General features: G+C 45.1%; 1 protein-coding gene across 1 annotated transcript in view; it reads right to left on the bottom strand.

Moving 5' to 3' along the window:
• The window catches only part of LOC112229180 (transmembrane protein 64), a 31,719-nt gene extending 15,036 nt beyond the window's left edge, over positions 1–16,683 (bottom strand). Inside the window, exon 1 of the mRNA XM_042310160.1 lies at positions 15,100–16,683. Coding sequence (XP_042166094.1) covers positions 15,100–15,819 — 720 coding nt within the window. The 5' untranslated portion in view covers positions 15,820–16,683. The remainder of the gene's footprint in view (positions 1–15,099) is intronic.
• Positions 16,684–17,355: the final 672 nt, after the last annotated feature.

Here is a 17,355-nt window from a genome sequence, read left to right on the forward strand (position 1 = left end):
GCTGGGCCCACCACCGTTGACCGGGCTGGGCCCACCACCGTTGACCGGGCTGGGCCCACCACCGTTGACCGGGCTGGGCCCACTACCGTTGACCGGGCTGGGCCCACTACCGTTGACCGGGCTGGGCCCACTACCGTTGACCGGGCTGGGCCCACTACCGTTGACCTGGGCCCACTACCGTTGACCTGGGCCCATAGTGAAGCTATAAAGTATGACCTGCTGACTGGTTTAGGTCAAATGAAAAGCTACAATCCTATACGACTCACTCACTATACAATGAATAGGGGGCTATTTGGGACACAAGTTCAGTCAGGAGAAAAGGATCTGCTACGTGTATGAGAAGGGAACATAATTACTACAGTAAAATACAGGGAGGGTACAGTACCTTCAGAAATTATACACCCCCCCCTGACTTCCACACGTTGTGTTACAGCCTGGATTCAACATGGATTCAATATGTGTCTCACCCATCGACACACAATACCCCATAACGACATCACAATACCGCATAACGACATCACAATACCCCATAACGACATCACACTACCCCATAACGACATCACAATACCCCATAACGACATCACACTACCCCATAACGACATCACACTACCCCATAACGACATCACACTACCCCATAACGACATCACACTACCCCATAACGACATCACACTACCCCATAACGACATCACACTACCCCATAACGACATCACACTACCCCATAACGACATCACACTACCCCATAACGACATCACAATACCCCATAACGACATCACAATACCCCATAACGACATCACACTACCCCATAACGACATCACACTACCCCATAACGACATCACAATACCCCACTCACCCCCATAACGACATCACAATACCCCATAACGACATCACAATACCCCATAACGACATCACAATACCCCATAACGACATCACAATACCCCATAACGACATCACAATACCCCATAACGACATCACAATACCCCATAACGACATCACAATACCCCATAACGACATCACAATACCCCATAACGACATCACAATACCCCATAACGACATCACAATACCCCATAACGACATCACAATACCCCATAACGACATCACACTACCCCATAACGACATCACAATACCCCATAATGACATCACAATACCCCATAATGACATCACAATACCCCATAATGACATCACAATACCCCATAACGACATCACACTACCCCATAACCATCACAATACCCCATAATGACATCACAATACCCCATAATGACATCACAATACCCCATAATCACAATACCCCATAACGACATCACAATACCCCATAACGACATCACAATACCCCATAACGACATCACACTACCCCATAACGACATCACAATACCCCATAATGACATCACAATACCCCATAATGACATCACAATACCCCATAACGACATCACAATACCCCATAATGACATCACAATACCCCATAACGACATCACAATACCCCATAACGACATCACAATACCCCATAATGACATCACAATACCCCATAACGACATCACAATACCCCATAATGACATCACAATACCCCATAATGACATCACAATACCCCATAATGACAAAGTGAAAAACATGTTTTTAGACATTTTTGCAAATGGCTAAATTAAATATATGAATCTCATTTACATAAGTATTTACACCCCTGAGTCAATACATGTTAGAAACTGTTTGGCAGCGATTACAGCTGTGAGTCTTTCTGGGTAAGTCTCTAAGAGTGATTACAGCTGGGAGTCTTTCAGGGTGAGTCTCTAAGAGCTGTGAGTCTTTCAGGGTGAGTCTCTAAGAGCTGTGAGTCTTTCAGGGTGAGTCTCTAAGAGCTGTGAGTCTTTCAGGGTGAGTCTCTAAGAGCTGTGAGTCTTTCAGGGTAAGTCTCTAAGAGCTGTGAGTCTTTCAGGGTAAGTCTCTAAGAGCTGTGAGTCTTTCAGGGTGAGTCTCTAAGAGCTGTGAGTCTTTCAGGGTGAGTCTCTAAGAGCCTTACACACCTGGATAGTACAATATTTGCACATGATTGTTCTTTTTTTAATTCTTCAAGCTCTGTCAAGTTGGTTGTTGATCATTGCTAGACAGACATTTTCAAGCTTAGCCATAGATGTTCAAGTCAAAACTGTAACTAGGCCCCTTAGGAACATTCAATGTCATCTTGGTAAGCAACTCCAGTGTAGATTTGTCCTTGTGTTTTAGGTTGTTGTCCTGCTGAAAGGTGAATTTGTCTCCCAGTGTCTGGTGGAAAGCAGACAACCAGGTTCTCATGTAGGATGTTGCCTGTTCTTAGCTCTATTCTGTTTCTTTTTATCATTAAAACTCCCTCCCTAGTCCTTGCCGATGACAAGCATACCCATAACATAATGCAACAATCACCATGCTTGACAATATGAAGAGTGGTACTCAGGGATGTGTTGGATTTGCCCCCAACATAACGCTTTGTATTCAGGACATAAAGTTCATGTCTTAATCCATCCTCAGTTTTCTCCTGTCACAGTCATTAAACTCTAACTGTTTTAAAGTCACCATTGGCCTCATGGTGAAACCCCTGAGCAGTGTCCTTCTTCTCCGGTAACTGAGTTAGGAAGGACGCCTGTATCTTTGAAGTGACTGGGTGTATTGATACACCGTCCAAAGTGTAATTAATAACGTCACCATGCTCAAAGGGATGTTCAATGTTTACTTTATTTTTACTCATCTACCAATAGGGGCCCTTCTTTGTGAGGCATTGGAAAACCTCCCTGGTCTTTGTGGTTGAATCTGTGTTTGATATTCACAGCTCGACTGAGGAACCTTACAGATAATTGTATGTCTGGTATAAAAGATGAGGTAGTCTTTTAAAAATCATGTTAAACACTATTATTACACACACAGTGAGTCCATGACACTTATGTGACCAGCAATTTTGTCCTCCTGAACTTATTTAGGCTTCCCATAAAGGAGAGTTTGTTGACTCAGGACTTCAGCTTTTCATTTTTTGTTCATTTGTAAAAAATATCTAAAAACATCATTCCACTTTGACATTATGTGTTATTGTGTGGAGGCCAGTGACAACAACTCAATTTAATCCATTTTAAATTCAGGCTGTATGTGGAAAAAGTCAAACGGTGTGAATACGTCCTGAACTGTCATGTCTGAACTCAACTGTGGAATAAATAAATGATTATGCAAACAGTATGGGGTGGCAATGGTAACGCTGTAGCAAACCCCCTATAGGCTGTTAGGCTCGGTCTAGATCACCCACAAACCAACGCGACAGCATTTACTATGCCGGAACACCCATTTCAGAGCATAAATAATTACTTTTTTGGGGGGGGGGGGTTCGTATCAAGTTTCTCTACGTGTGAGGCTTCAGTTCTACAGCAGTGAAATGAATAAGGAAAACATTGAGTAGATGACGCTTGATTTTGTTTAAGCTACACTGTGAGCAAACTGTAACTTTGATTTTAGAAGTGGAAACTCCAACGTCATTAGCAGTAACTTTGTATCCGTCACCCAGCTTGAAACACAACCTAGTTTCAACTCTGTTTGATGCGGTAGGCATCGGGGACTCCTGATAGGCTAAAGGAAAATGACACTCCTGGGTCTGTAAGGTTAGGGTACTATCCAAACAAAATGCTACCTATTTCATATACCTATAAAATGCTAACTGCTACCTATTTCATATACCTATAAAATGCTAACTGCTACCTATTTCATATACCTATAAAATGCTAACTGCTACCTATTTCATATACCTATAAAATGCTAACTGCTACCTATTTCATATACCTATAAAATGCTAACTGCTACCTATTTCATATACCTATAAAATGCTAACTGCTACCTATTTCATATACCTATAAAATGCTAACTGCTACCTATTTCATATACCTATAAAATGCTAACTGCTACCCATTTCATATACCTATAAAATGCTAACTGCTACCCATTTCATATACCTATAAAATGCTAACTGCTACCCATTTCATATACCTATAAAATGCTAACTGCTACCTATTTCATATACCTATAAAATGCTAACTGCTACCTATTTCATATACCTATAAAATGCTAACTGCTACCTATTTCATATACCTATAAAATGCTAAATGCTACCTATTTCATATACCTATAAAATGCTAAATGCTACCTATTTCATATACCTATAAAATGCTAAATGCTACCTATTTCATATACCTATAAAATGCTAAATGCTACCTATTTTGCAACTGCAGTAGGCTAAGAAAGCCACACTGACATGCAACAACCATCTTAAGTAACGCTAACCAGAAAAAGTTACCAAGCAGTAGATCCAGGTTAATAATAGTTGCAGGTTGTAGTTGGAAAAATCAAACTGGACAGAGAGCAAGATCGTCTGTACGGTCACAGTGAAGGCACTATCCAACCAAAACGCTAACCCTTTCATAGAAACAGCCATAGCCAATCAATCTAATCCACCATAAAAGTAATTAGGGGCTCTCTTGTCCCAGTATCCGGGACATACCAAAATTATCTACTGAACGAGCAAAACAACGTAGCGACTAGAAGGCATCAGATGAAAGTTAGCAGTTATGAAAAAAGTTGCCATCACGTCCGGCATCGGACAGTGTGTGCAGCAGTAGAACTGTTTGACGGCTACCATGACTATGCCGTCTCCTACAGTAGTCAACCTGGTCTGTCTAGAACAGCTGATATTACCTACAGTAGTCAACCTGGTCTGTCTAGAACAGCTGATATTACCTACAGTAGTCAACCTGGTCTGTCTAGAACAGCTGATATTACCTACAGTAGTCAACCTGGTCTGTCTAGAACAGCTGATATTACCTACAGTAGTCAACCTGGTCTGTCTAGAACAGCTGATATTATCTACAGTAGTCAGCCTGGTCTGTCTAGAACAGCTGCTGTTACTCTGTTGCACCTGGGTGGAAGCACTGTTTTGATACTAAACAATGTGTGCGGTCAAAACAACACATGCCCACGTTTGTAGAAGACTGACAGCTCAATATGTTCCTTTGTTGTTTTCGACTAATGCTAAGGAGTATATTCCTACAACCTGAACCTAATCCCACATCCTGCTGATCTTCATAAAGCAATAGAAGGGTTGACATATGTAGCGTAACCTAGCCTAACTAAAATAAATGTTGCCCATTTAAAATGCAATATCATGCTAATGTCAAATATTGATTGAGGGGGATTACACTACATTATCTGGAACATTTGGGAAACGAACAAAATCAAACTATTCTTTTTTTTAGGCCTACCGTCTACTCTAACGATATCTTTTCCACTAGTATGACTAAAACACAGTCATTATGAAAACATTTGTATTTCAATATATGATTACCAACACACGATATTTAGGCTACATTTTACTCTGATACAATTTGAAAACCAGTGTGGAGTGCGATTGAGATAATCTGTGGATCTGTTGGGGCGGTACGCAAATTAGTGGGTCTAGGGTTTCTGGCATGATGGTGTTGTGAGCCATGACCTGCCTTTCAAAGCACTTCATGGCTACAGACTTGAACGTAGAGAAAGGCTATTGTCTTTGGCAATGACAAGGAGTGGAATGCCAGATAGAGAGACTGGTACTCAGACTAGGGAATTATTATTCTGGGTTCCAGGACACTCTTGAACATCTAAACCTATAAATAAAAGGTCTGGCTCGCAAATTAATTTTGACAAAACAAAATTGTGCGGCCCTCCTAAATCCCGATGTGGCCCTCAAGCTAAAAAGGTATGCCCACCCCTGGTCAAGGCTTATACGAGGCTTAGCCTATAGGCTACGGTATGAAAAGTGGAACACATCGACAAATGTGAAGATGGTGCTGCAGCGGATAGCTACCATCTCTTACGAGCTCTTAACCAATTTTGAGTCTAATCACTGGAGAATAAACTGGACGAGCTCTGTTGGAGAATATCCTATCAATGGGACCTGAAGGACTGCAAAATCCTGTGTTTCAGAGTCGCGTCTGAACAAGGACAATGTACATCTAGCTGGTTCTTCTATGCATCGTCAAGACCGATGGCAAGCGTAGGGTGAGGTTAAGGGGGAGATGTTTGTCACTTTTGCCCAAAACCTGTTGTTAACAATCTCTAATATAAAGGAAGTCTCAAGGTTTTGCTCGCCTGAGGTAGACTACCTCATGATAAACTGTAGACCATACTATTTACCAAGAGAGTTCATCTATATTTTTAAGACCGCACTAAACAAGCTGTATAGGACCTTAAGCAAACAAGAAAATGCACATTGAAAGGAGGCGCTCCTAGTGGCCGTTGATTTTAATGCAGGGAAACGGCAGTCTATTTTACAGCACCTAATTTTCACCTATGCAAAAAAATAAAAAATAAACTCTAGATCACTTTTACTCCACACACAGAAATCTCTCCCTCACCCTCCATTTGGCAAATCTGACTATAAATCGTCCTGATTCGTGCTTACAAGCAAAAACTCAAAACAGGAAGTACCAGTGACTCAATAAGGAAGTGGTCCGATGAAGAGGACGCTAAAACCTACAAGGAAAATGTTCTGGGATTCATCCTGTAACATTGAGGAATTTACCACAGTCACCGGCTTCATTAAGTGCATTGATGAAATTGTCCCCACAGTGACCTTACGTACATACACACTGAGCTAAAGGCTAGAGCTGCCACCTCAAGGAGCAGGACACTATTCCAGGTGTTGATAAGAAATCCCACTTCGACTTCTGACGAACCATCAAACCGTCAATACAGGACTAAGATCGAATCCTACTACATTCGTCGGATGTGGCAAGGCTTGCAAACTATCCTGGAATACAAATGAAAACCCAGCAGCGAGCTGGTCAGTGACATGAGCCTACCAGACAAGGTAAATTCCTTCTATGCTTGAGGCAAGCAACACTGAACCATGCATGAGAGCACCAGCTGTTCCGGACGACCGTGATCTCGCTCTCCGTAGCCGATATGATTAAGACATTTAAAACAGGTTAACATTCATAATGGACAGACCGATTACCAGGATGCGTACTCAGGGCATGCGCTGTCCAGCTGGTAAGAGTATTCACTTACATTTTCAAGATTCAGCATGGGGCCCGCAGATGCTCAAAAAGTTCTACAGCTGCACCATTGAGTGCATCTTGACTGGTTGCATCACTGCTTGGTATGGCAACTGCTTGGCATCTAACCGCAAGGCGCTACAGATGGTAATGCGTACGGCCCAGTCTGTTTACAAACATGTGCCGAATATTGTTTTTGGCCTTGTACAGTCTAATTGCCTGGGTGGGTACGCGCATGTTTGTGCCACTCCTTGTCATGCCAAACATTTATATATGTTAGGCATGACTTACAAGGATTTGACATGATAGAACAAACAGACATGGGAGCATGCTACCTAACCTCACAACAGTCTACTGGGACCATGCTACCTAACCTCACAACAGTCTACTGGGACCATGTTACCTAACCTCACAACAGTCTACTGGGACCATGTTACCTAACCTCACAACAGTCTACTGGGACCATGCTACCTAACCTCACAACAGTCTACTGGGACCATGCTACCTAACCTCACAACAGTCTACTGGGACCATGCTACCTAACCTCACAACAGTCTACTGGGACCGTGCTACCTAACCTCACAACAGTCTACTGGGACCATGCTACCTAACCTCACAACAGTCTACTCCATTCCATTCAGGTGAGGAGGAAGATTATTTAAGATACTGTCTAAAGACGTAGGGTTTCAGATATTTTCGCAAGATGGGCAGGGACTCTGCTGTCCTAGCATCAGGGGGAAGATGGTTCTACCATTGGGGTGCCAGGACAGAGAAGAGCTTGGACTGGGCTGAGCTGGAGCTGCCTCCCGTAGGGGTGGAGACCTGAGGTGGCAGAACCGATAGTTCTGTTTGGAGTGTAGGGTTTGATCATAGCCTGACGGTAGGGAAGGACAATTCCTCTTGCTGCTCCCTAGGTAAACACCATGGTCAGTGGATGCGAGCTTCGACTAGAAGCCAGCGGAGTGTGACATGAGAGGGCTGCAGAGTTCTGGATAAGTCGCAGGGGTTTGATGGCACAAGAGGGGAGGATGAGAACAGAGGAGAGAGTCAGCTTTGGCAGTGAGGTGAGAGAGATAGTGAGAGAGTTGTTCAGAGACGGCACGCTCAAGTGTTTTGGAAAGAAAAGGGATACAGGTCTGTAGTTTTTGACGTCAGAGGGGTCGAGTGTTGGTTTCTTGAGGAGGAGAGCGACTCTGACCATGTTGAAGTCAGAGGGGATGCAGCCAGTGGTCAGGGATGAGTTGATGAGGGAAGTGTAGGTCTAGTGTTGACACAAAGGGGCAATTCACTGTTAGTCGTGTCAAATGTTGGAGACCAGTGACAGATCAGTCTGTGGGGATAATTCCAGGTTTACCACCCACACACACACACACCACCTTCTCAGTGTGGGGTAAAACAGACTAGGGTCTGCAACTCAAATGGCACCCTATTCTGTTCATAGTGCACTACTTTTGACAAAGCCTCATGTCGGGAATAGGGTGTAATTTGGGACATGCAGCCCTAGAGCTAGGCCTAGGGTAATGTAGGATCTCAGAAAAGTGCATCTGTGTTTAAAGCTCCTTTCAGCTTTTTATGTACTGTCCACTTTGTGTAAACAGCAGCTAGGTTTGCAGTAGGTCCAGTTAGTGTAAACAGCAGCTGCAGTAGGTCCAGTTAGTGTAAACAGCAGCTGCAGTAGGTCCAGTTAGTGTAAACAGCAGCTGCAGTAGGCCCAGTTAGTGTAAATAGCAGCTGGGGCTGCAGTAGGCCCAGTTAGTGTAAACAGCAGCTAGAACTGCAGTAGGCCCAGTTAGTGTAAACAGCAGCTGGGACTGCAGTAGGCCCAGTTAGTGTAAATAGCAGCTGGGGCTGCAGTAGGCCCAGTTAGTGTAAACAGCAGCTGGGGCTGCAGTAGGCCCAGTTAGTGTAAACAGCAGCTAGAACTGCAGTAGGCCCAGTTAGTGTAAACAGCAGCTGGGGCTGCAGTAGGCCCAGTTAGTGTAAACAGCAGCTAGAACTGCAGTAGGCCCAGTTAGTGTAAACAGCAGCTGGGGCTGCAGTAGGCCCAGTTAGTGGAAACAGCAGCTAGAGCTGCAGTAGGCCCAGTTAGTGGAAACAGCAGCTAGAGCTGCAGTAGGCCCAGTTAGTGGAAACAGCAGCTAGAGCTGCAGTAGGTCCAGTTAGTGTAAACAGCAGCTAGCTGCAGTAGGTCCAGTTAGTGTAAACAGCAGCTGCTGCAGTAGGCCCAGTTAGTGGAAACAGCAGCTAGAGCTGCAGTAGGTCCAGTTAGTGGAAACAGCAGCTAGAGCTGCAGTAGGTCCAGTTAAACAGCAGCTAGAGCTGCAGTAGGTGGAAACAGCAGCTAGAGCTGCAGTAGGTCCAGTTAGTGGAAACAGCAGCTAGAGCTGCAGTAGGTCCAGTTAGTGGAAACAGCAGCTAGAGCTGCAGTAGGCCCAGTTAGTGGAAACAGCAGCTAGAGCTGCAGTAGGCCCAGTTAGTGGAAACAGCAGCTGCAGTAGGTCCAGTTAGTGTAAACAGCAGCTAGAGCTGCAGTAGGTCCAGTTAGTGTAAACAGCAGCTAGAGCTGCAGTAGGTCCAGTTAGTGGAAACAGCAGCTACAGTAGGCCCAGTTAGTGGAAACAGCAGCTAGAGCTGCAGTAGGCAGGCTTATACTGTTAATAGCCTAACGCATGGCTGGCTACTACTGCTTGCATTTCTTCCAGACACATTTAGATGAAGCTAGAATAATTCATTATCCACCATATATCGGTTCACTTTAGAGAGGAGTACAACTTCTCTCCCCACACTTATGTCACAACATTTGTACAATCAAAATAATCTACATGTGTCATTTACTAATGACCTGTCGCTCAGTAAACATGCCTGGACAAGGAGCAATAATAATAACACCACCGACAAGAAGCATGGGCTTGGATCACGGCATAACGATAGGCGTAGTCCACAATGGAATAATTATACTGACCGGGTGGACGTCGTAAACACCACCGGGTGGACGTCGTAAACACCACCGGGTGGACGTCGTAAACACCACCGGGTGGACGTCGTAAACACCACCGGGTGGACGTCGTAAACACCACCGGGTAGACGTAGTAAACACCACCGGGTGGACGTCGTAAACACCACCGGGTGGACGTAGTAAACACCACCGGGTGGACGTCGTAAACACCACCGGGTAGACGGGGGGTAGACGTCGTAAACACCACCGGGTAGACGTCGTACCGGGTAACGTCGTACACCACCGGGTAGACGTAGTAAACACCACCGGGTGGACGTAGTAAACACCACCGGGTAGACGTAGTAAACACCACCAGGTGGACGTAGTAAACACCACCAGGTGGACGTAGTAAACACCACCAGGTGGACGTAGTAAACACCACCAGGTAGACGTAGTAAACACCAAGTAGACAGACTAAAAACAACCATACGGCCTCGGACAAGACAGGAAATAACTAGATTAAACAATGACTAGCTGTGAATTCTGATTCATACATGACTTTTGGAGAAAGGGAGAGTCGTGCCCTGAGACAAGTGACTGAAACAGCAGTGCCTGTGTGTCAGAGCAGCCGGAGCAGTGGCTTGTTCTAATCCAATCGTTGCACCGGTTTCAACCGATACCCCGCCCGTCTCTTTGCAGACAGAAGAAGTAGCCAATAGTTATTTAGAGAACACAGCGCTTCACACTGTTTGAGTGAAGGAGAGATGTGTGCTGGCAGCTGGAAATGACTTTTTTCAGATCACAGATAATATAAAAGAACATACTTGTCATAGTCATATTTCTCCATATCCATTACTCATTGTGTCACAGTATTCTGCACAGCCCAAGTGGGTAGCTTTGGGAATGCTCGGCCCTGTTCTCCTTGGAACGCTCGGCCCTGTTCTCCTTGGAACGCTCGGCCCTGTTCTCCTTGGAACGCCGGCCCTGTTCTCCTTGGAACGCTCGGCCCTGTTCTCCTTGGAACGCTCGGCCCTGTTCTCCTTGGAACGCTCGGCCCTGTTCTCCTTGGAACGCTCGGCCCTGTTCTCCTTGGAACGCTAGGCCCTGTTCTCCTTGGAACGTTAGGCCTTGTTCTCCTTGGAACGCTAGGCCTTGTTCTCCTTGGAACGCTAGGCCTTGTTCTCCTAAGTGTGCAGGCTTGTGTTCCAGCCCTGTTCGAACACACCTGATACTGCAAATCAGCTTCTCATCAGGACCAAGGCTACTTTAGCTGAATCTTTAAAGTATGTTGGAGCTAAAACAAAGGCCTGCACATCCACCAGGCGCTCCAGGAACAAGGTCGACCACCCTTACAGAAGCTGTCTGTTCCAAATGACACCTTATTCCCTTTATAATGCAATGTAGCACGGCTGAAAGATATGGGGGAAAAAAATTATCTATTGACGATTTTATACAAAAATATATATATATTGCAGTTTGACTTATTTAAAATGAAAACACTTGGGTGAACTGTTAAGAATCATAAATATAATGATTTATATTAAGAAGTAAAGTGGAAAGCAGCATCATTCTTGTTTGTAACAATGTTTTGACTGTATTTGACCTAACAGAACATCATCCACAATAATACTGGATTAAACAGAGGACGAGGAGCCCTGACCTAACAGAGGAACCAGGACCTAACAGAGGAACCAGGACCTAACAGAGGAACCAGGACCTAACAGAGGAACCAGGACCTAACAGAGGAACCAGGACCTAACAGAGGAACCAGGACCTAACAGAGGAACCAGGACCTAACAGAGGAACCAGGACCTAACAGAGGAACCAGGACCTAACAGAGGAACCAGGACCTAACAGAGGAACCAGGACCTAACAGAGGAACCAGGACCTAACAGAGGAGCTACTTGAGTGACAGGGGGTGTGTGTGGGAAGCAGCTGTTAGAGGGAGAGAGAGGACAAAGAGTAAACTAGAAGAAAAAAAACATTGCAATATGGATATTGCACATGTCAATATTTAAATTATGAATGCAATTAATTGTGCAGCCCTACTATTTAGGGAATAGGGTTCCATAGGGCTCTGATCTAAAGTAGTGCACTATGTAGGGAATAGGGTTCCATAGGGCTCTGGTCTAAAGTAGTGCACTATGTAGGGAATAGGGTTCCATAGGGCTCTGATCTAAAGTAGTGCACTATTTAGGGAATAGGGTTCCATAGGGCTCTGGTCTAAAGTAGTGCACTATATAGGGAATAGGGTTCCATAGGGCTCTGATCTAAAGTAGTGCACTATTTAGGGAATAGGGTTCCATAGGGCTCTGATCTAAAGTAGTGTACTATTTAGGGAATAGGGTTCCATAGGGCTCTGGTCTAAAGTAGTGCACTATTTAGGGAATAGGGTTCCATAGGGCTCTGGTCTAAAGTAGTGCACTATATAGGAATAGGGTTCCATAGGGCTCTGATCTAAAGTAGTGCACTATTTAGGGAATAGGGTTCCATAGGGCTCTGATCTAAAGTAGTGTACTATTTAGGGAATAGGGTTCCATAGGGCTCTGGTCTAAAGTAGTGCACTATTTAGGGAATAGGGTTCCATAGGGCTCTGGTCTAAAGTAGTGCACTATATAGGGAATAGGGTTCCATAGGGCTCTGATCTAAAGTAGTGTACTATATAGGGAATAGGGTTCCATAGGGCTCTGATCTAAAGTAGTGCACTATTTAGGGAATAGGGTTCCATAGGGCTCTGATCTAAAGTAGTGCACTATATAGGGAATAGGGTTCCATAGGGCTCTGATCTAAAGTAGTGCACTATATAGGGAATAGGGTTCCATAGGGCTCTGATCTAAAGTAGTGTACTATATAGGGAATAGGGTTCCATAGGGCTCTGATCTAAAGTAGTGCACTATTTAGGGAATAGGGTTCCATAGGGCTCTGATCTAAAGTAGTGCACTATTTAGGGAATAGGGTTCCATAGGGCTCTGATCTAAAGTAGTGCACTATATAGGGAATAGGGTTCCATAGGGCTCTGATCTAAAGTAGTGCACTATTTAGGGAATAGGGTTCCATAGGGCTCTGGTCTAAAGTAGTGCACTATATAGGGAATAGGGTTCCATAGGGCTCTGATCTAAAGTAGTGTACTATATAGGGAATAGGGTTCCATAGGGCTCTGATCTAAAGTAGTGTACTATATAGGGAATAGGGTTCTATAGGGCTCTGATCTAAAGTAGTGTACTATATAGGGAATAGGGTTCCATAGGGCTCTGGTCTAAAGTAGTGTACTATATAGGGAATAGGGTTCCATAGGGCTCTGATCTAAAGTAGTGCACTATTTAGGGAATAGGGTTCCATAGGGCTCTGGTCTAAAGTAGTGCACTATATAGGGAATAGGGTTCTATAGGGCTCTGGTCTAAGTTGCACTATGTAGGGAATAGGGTTCCATAGGGCTCTGATCTAAAGTAGTGCACTATTTAGGGAATAGGGTTCCATAGGGCTCTGGTCTAAAGTAGTGCACTATATAGGGAATAGGGTTCCATAGGGCTCTGATCTAAAGTAGTGTACTATATAGGGAATAGGGTTCCATAGGGCTCTGATCTAAAGTAGTGTACTATATAGGGAATAGGGTTCTATAGGGCTCTGATCTAAAGTAGTGTACTATATAGGGAATAGGGTTCCATAGGGCTCTGGTCTAAAGTAGTGTACTATATAGGGAATAGGGTTCCATAGGGCTCTGATCTAAAGTAGTGCACTATTTAGGGAATAGGGTTCCATAGGGCTCTGGTCTAAAGTAGTGCACTATATAGGGAATAGGGTTCTATAGGGCTCTGGTCTAAAGTAGTGCACTATGTAGGGAATAGGGTTCCATAGGGCTCTGGTCTAAAGTAGTGCACTATTTAGGGAATAGGGTTCTATAGGGCTCTGGTCTAAAGTAGTGCACTATTTAGGGAATAGGGTTCTATAGGGCTCTGGTCTAAAGTAGTGCACTATGTAGGGAATAGGGTTCCATAGGGCTCTGGTCTAAAGTAGTGCACTATTTAGGGAATAGGGTTCTATAGGGCTCTGGTCTAAAGTAGTGCACTATTTAGGGAATAGGGTTCTATAGGGCTCTGGTCTAAAGTAGTGCACTATTTAGGGAATAGGGTTCCATAGGGCTCTGGTCTAAAGTAGTGCACTATTTAGGGAATAGGGTTCCATAGGGCTCTGGTCTAAAGTAGTGTACTATATAGGGAATAGGGTTCTATAGGGCTCTGGTCTAAAGTAGTGCACTATGTAGGGAATAGGGTTCCATAGGGCTCTGGTCTAAAGTAGTGCACTATTTAGGGAATAGGGTTCTATAGGGCTCTGGTCTAAAGTAGTGCACTATTTAGGGAATAGGGTTCTATAGGGCTCTGGTCTAAAGTAGTGCACTATTTAGGGAATAGGGTTCCATAGGGCTCTGATCTAAAGTAGTGCACTATTTAGGGAATAGGGTTCTATAGGACTCTGGTCTAAAGTAGTGCACTATATAGGGAATAGGGTTCCATAGGGCTCTGGTCTAAAGTAGTGCACTATATAGGGAATAGGGTTCTATAGGGCTCTGGTCTAAAGTAGTGCACTATTTAGGGAATAGGGTTCTATAGGGCTCTGGTCTAAAGTAGCGCACTATATAGGGAATAGGGTTCCATAGGTCTCTGGTCTAAAGTAGTGCACTATATAGGGAATAGGGTTCTATCGGGCTCTGGTCTAAAGTAGTGCACTATATAGGGAATAGGGTTCTATAGGGCTCTGGTCTAAAGTAGTGCACTATATAGGGAATAGGGTTCTATAGGGCTCTGGTCTAAAGTAGTGCACTATATAGGGAATAGGGTTCTATAGGGCTCTGGTCTAAAGTAGTGCACTATATAGGGAATAGGGTTCTATAGGGCTCTGGTCTGAAGTAGTGCACTATATAGGGAATAGGGTTCCATAGGGTCCTGGTCTAAAGTAGTGCACTATATAGGGAATAGGGTTCTATAGGGCTCTGGTCTAAAGTAGTGCACTATATAGGGTATAGGGTTCTATTTGGGAAGCACCTTCTGGTTCCCGTTTCTCACCTGCACAGACAATGGAGAAAGGACCAAACACACCATCAGCAACTGTACTTGAAAGAATGTCAACCATACTCACTGAGAACACTGCATTCTGGAGTCCAAAGGGAATGGGTGTGAGTCTCGCTAAGGCCACCACCTTGAGTCCACTTCCCCCCTCCACCACCCGTATTACAGCACTGAGCTGTTCAGAGTTCCCCACCTTGTTGACCACCCAGTCCGTCAACAGTCTCTTACACACCAGGTGAGCCACGAAGGTACCTATGAGCACCCCCACCATCACCAGTCCCATACCCAGCACGAAGCCGTAGAGGTATCCCGCAGCCACGTTCAGTACGATGTACCCCCAGCCGAATGGGAAGGACACAGTGATCAGACCAACTATGAACAGCAAGGCTCCAACCAGGCTGTCCAAGCTCTCCACCCAGAGAAGAAGGTCCTTGAGGTACTGTCGGACTAGAGCCACGGAGGAGAAGCACACAGCTGTCAGAATGCATGCCAGGAGGGCACTCTTGAAGCAACACGTGGTAATACAACACGGGTGTCTGAGCTCCCCGTTGGTGGCGCCACCGGTGAATGACACGCCAGTGTCAACGATGCTCTCCGGGTCTCCATCAGACTTGCCGACGGCGCCTCCTCTCTCGTCAAAGGCGTTGCATATCAAGAGGTCCATTTTATCGCACTCGTCCGGGGAGGATCTCTGGAGCCAACGGTTCAGCTGGATCTGTCCTTTGACCGCAGCGTGTTTAAGGACCTTTAGGACGACCTGCAGGGATGGTGGCGACCCTGCGCCCCACATGGTGGCCCGACAGCGGAGTCTCAGGAAGATGGACAGTCACGCTGACTGGTTGTGCCCAGATTTAAGATGGAGCGGTGTGAACTTGAATATTACCGTTTATCTTGTAGAAACGACGACGCCTGATCATAAACAGTGACAACTGAGAAAGGTAATTGGGGTGACGTGCTGACAGTGAGGAAGGTTATCGATGGTTTCTGTGTTGGGGACACATGTCTATTCTTCAGCATAGAGGATAACTGTCTCCATAGGCTTCAAAAGGAAATTCTTCCCGGGTTGCCGTCATAAGAATGACCGTCCAGTCTGACAGTTCTTGATGTTGAATTCACCAAATTGGGAGACATGTCAGTCCAATGATTTATAAAAATCGTTTCCACATCGCCTCGAATCGGAGGCGAACGTAAATGAAACAATCAGTGCGTTGAAAAGCATCGGTCGCCGTTAATCTGGAGAACGGAGGCAAAACGACGACAACAAAACAGAAAGTCACGGTATTGCTAAAAAAAAACGGCTGATCAAGCCAACTATTCGTATCGATACGAAAACGGTCCAAAGATAAATCCGTGCAAGACTCCCAACTTTTGCGAGTCGTCGGTCCTATTTGATCGTAAAAGCAGCGAGTTGCTACTCCACCGAGTCGGTCAGCTGCCGTAAAGTCCTAGAAACCCGTCCCAACCGGCAGAGTCACCGGACATGGACCTTGTCTTCCTGGTGCACAGCGATAACCGTGTTGTCTAAGTCCGTCTGATAGCCAGCTGCGTCTTATTACTTGTTCAGCCCACAACAGTAAATGGTGTTGACGTTGAACGCTATTCATCCACCAGCCACCGCTCTGGTTGTTTCCCATAATGCCAAGTACCAGATCATGTGACTACTACCGTTCTGGCCTATGAACCACAGCGGAATAAACCCACCTGACTCTCTCTCTGTCTCTCTGTCTCTCTCTCTCTCTCTACACACTAAACCCACCAGACTCTCTCTCTCTCTCTCTACACACTAAACCCACCAGACTCTCTCTCTCTCTCACACTAAACCCACCAGACTCTCTCTCTCTCTACACACTAAACCCACCAGACTCTCTCTCTCTCTCTCTACACACTAAACCCACCAGACTCTCTCTCTCTCTCTACACACTAAACCCACCAGACTCTCTCTCTCTCTCTACACACTAAACCCACCAGACTCTCTCTCTCTCTCTCTCTACACACTAAACCCACCAGACTCTCTCTCTCTCTCTGTACACACTAAACCCACCAGACTCTCTCTCTCTCTCTCTACACACTAAACCCACCAGACTCTCTCTCTCTCTCTACACACTAAACCCACCAGACTCTCTCTCTCTCTCTACACACTAAACCCACCTGACTCTCTCTCTGTCTCTGTCTCTCTCTCTCTCACACTAAACCCACCAGACTCTCTCTCTCTCTCTCTCTCTCTGTACACACTAAACCCACCAGACTCTCTCTCTCTCTCTCTCTCTACACACTAAACCCACCAGACTCTCTCTCTACACACTAAACCCACCAGACTCTCTCTCTC

Source organism: Oncorhynchus tshawytscha, linkage group LG31 (genome assembly GCF_018296145.1).
Source record: "Oncorhynchus tshawytscha isolate Ot180627B linkage group LG31, Otsh_v2.0, whole genome shotgun sequence".
NCBI classification, from domain to species: Eukaryota; Metazoa; Chordata; class Actinopteri; order Salmoniformes; family Salmonidae; genus Oncorhynchus; species Oncorhynchus tshawytscha.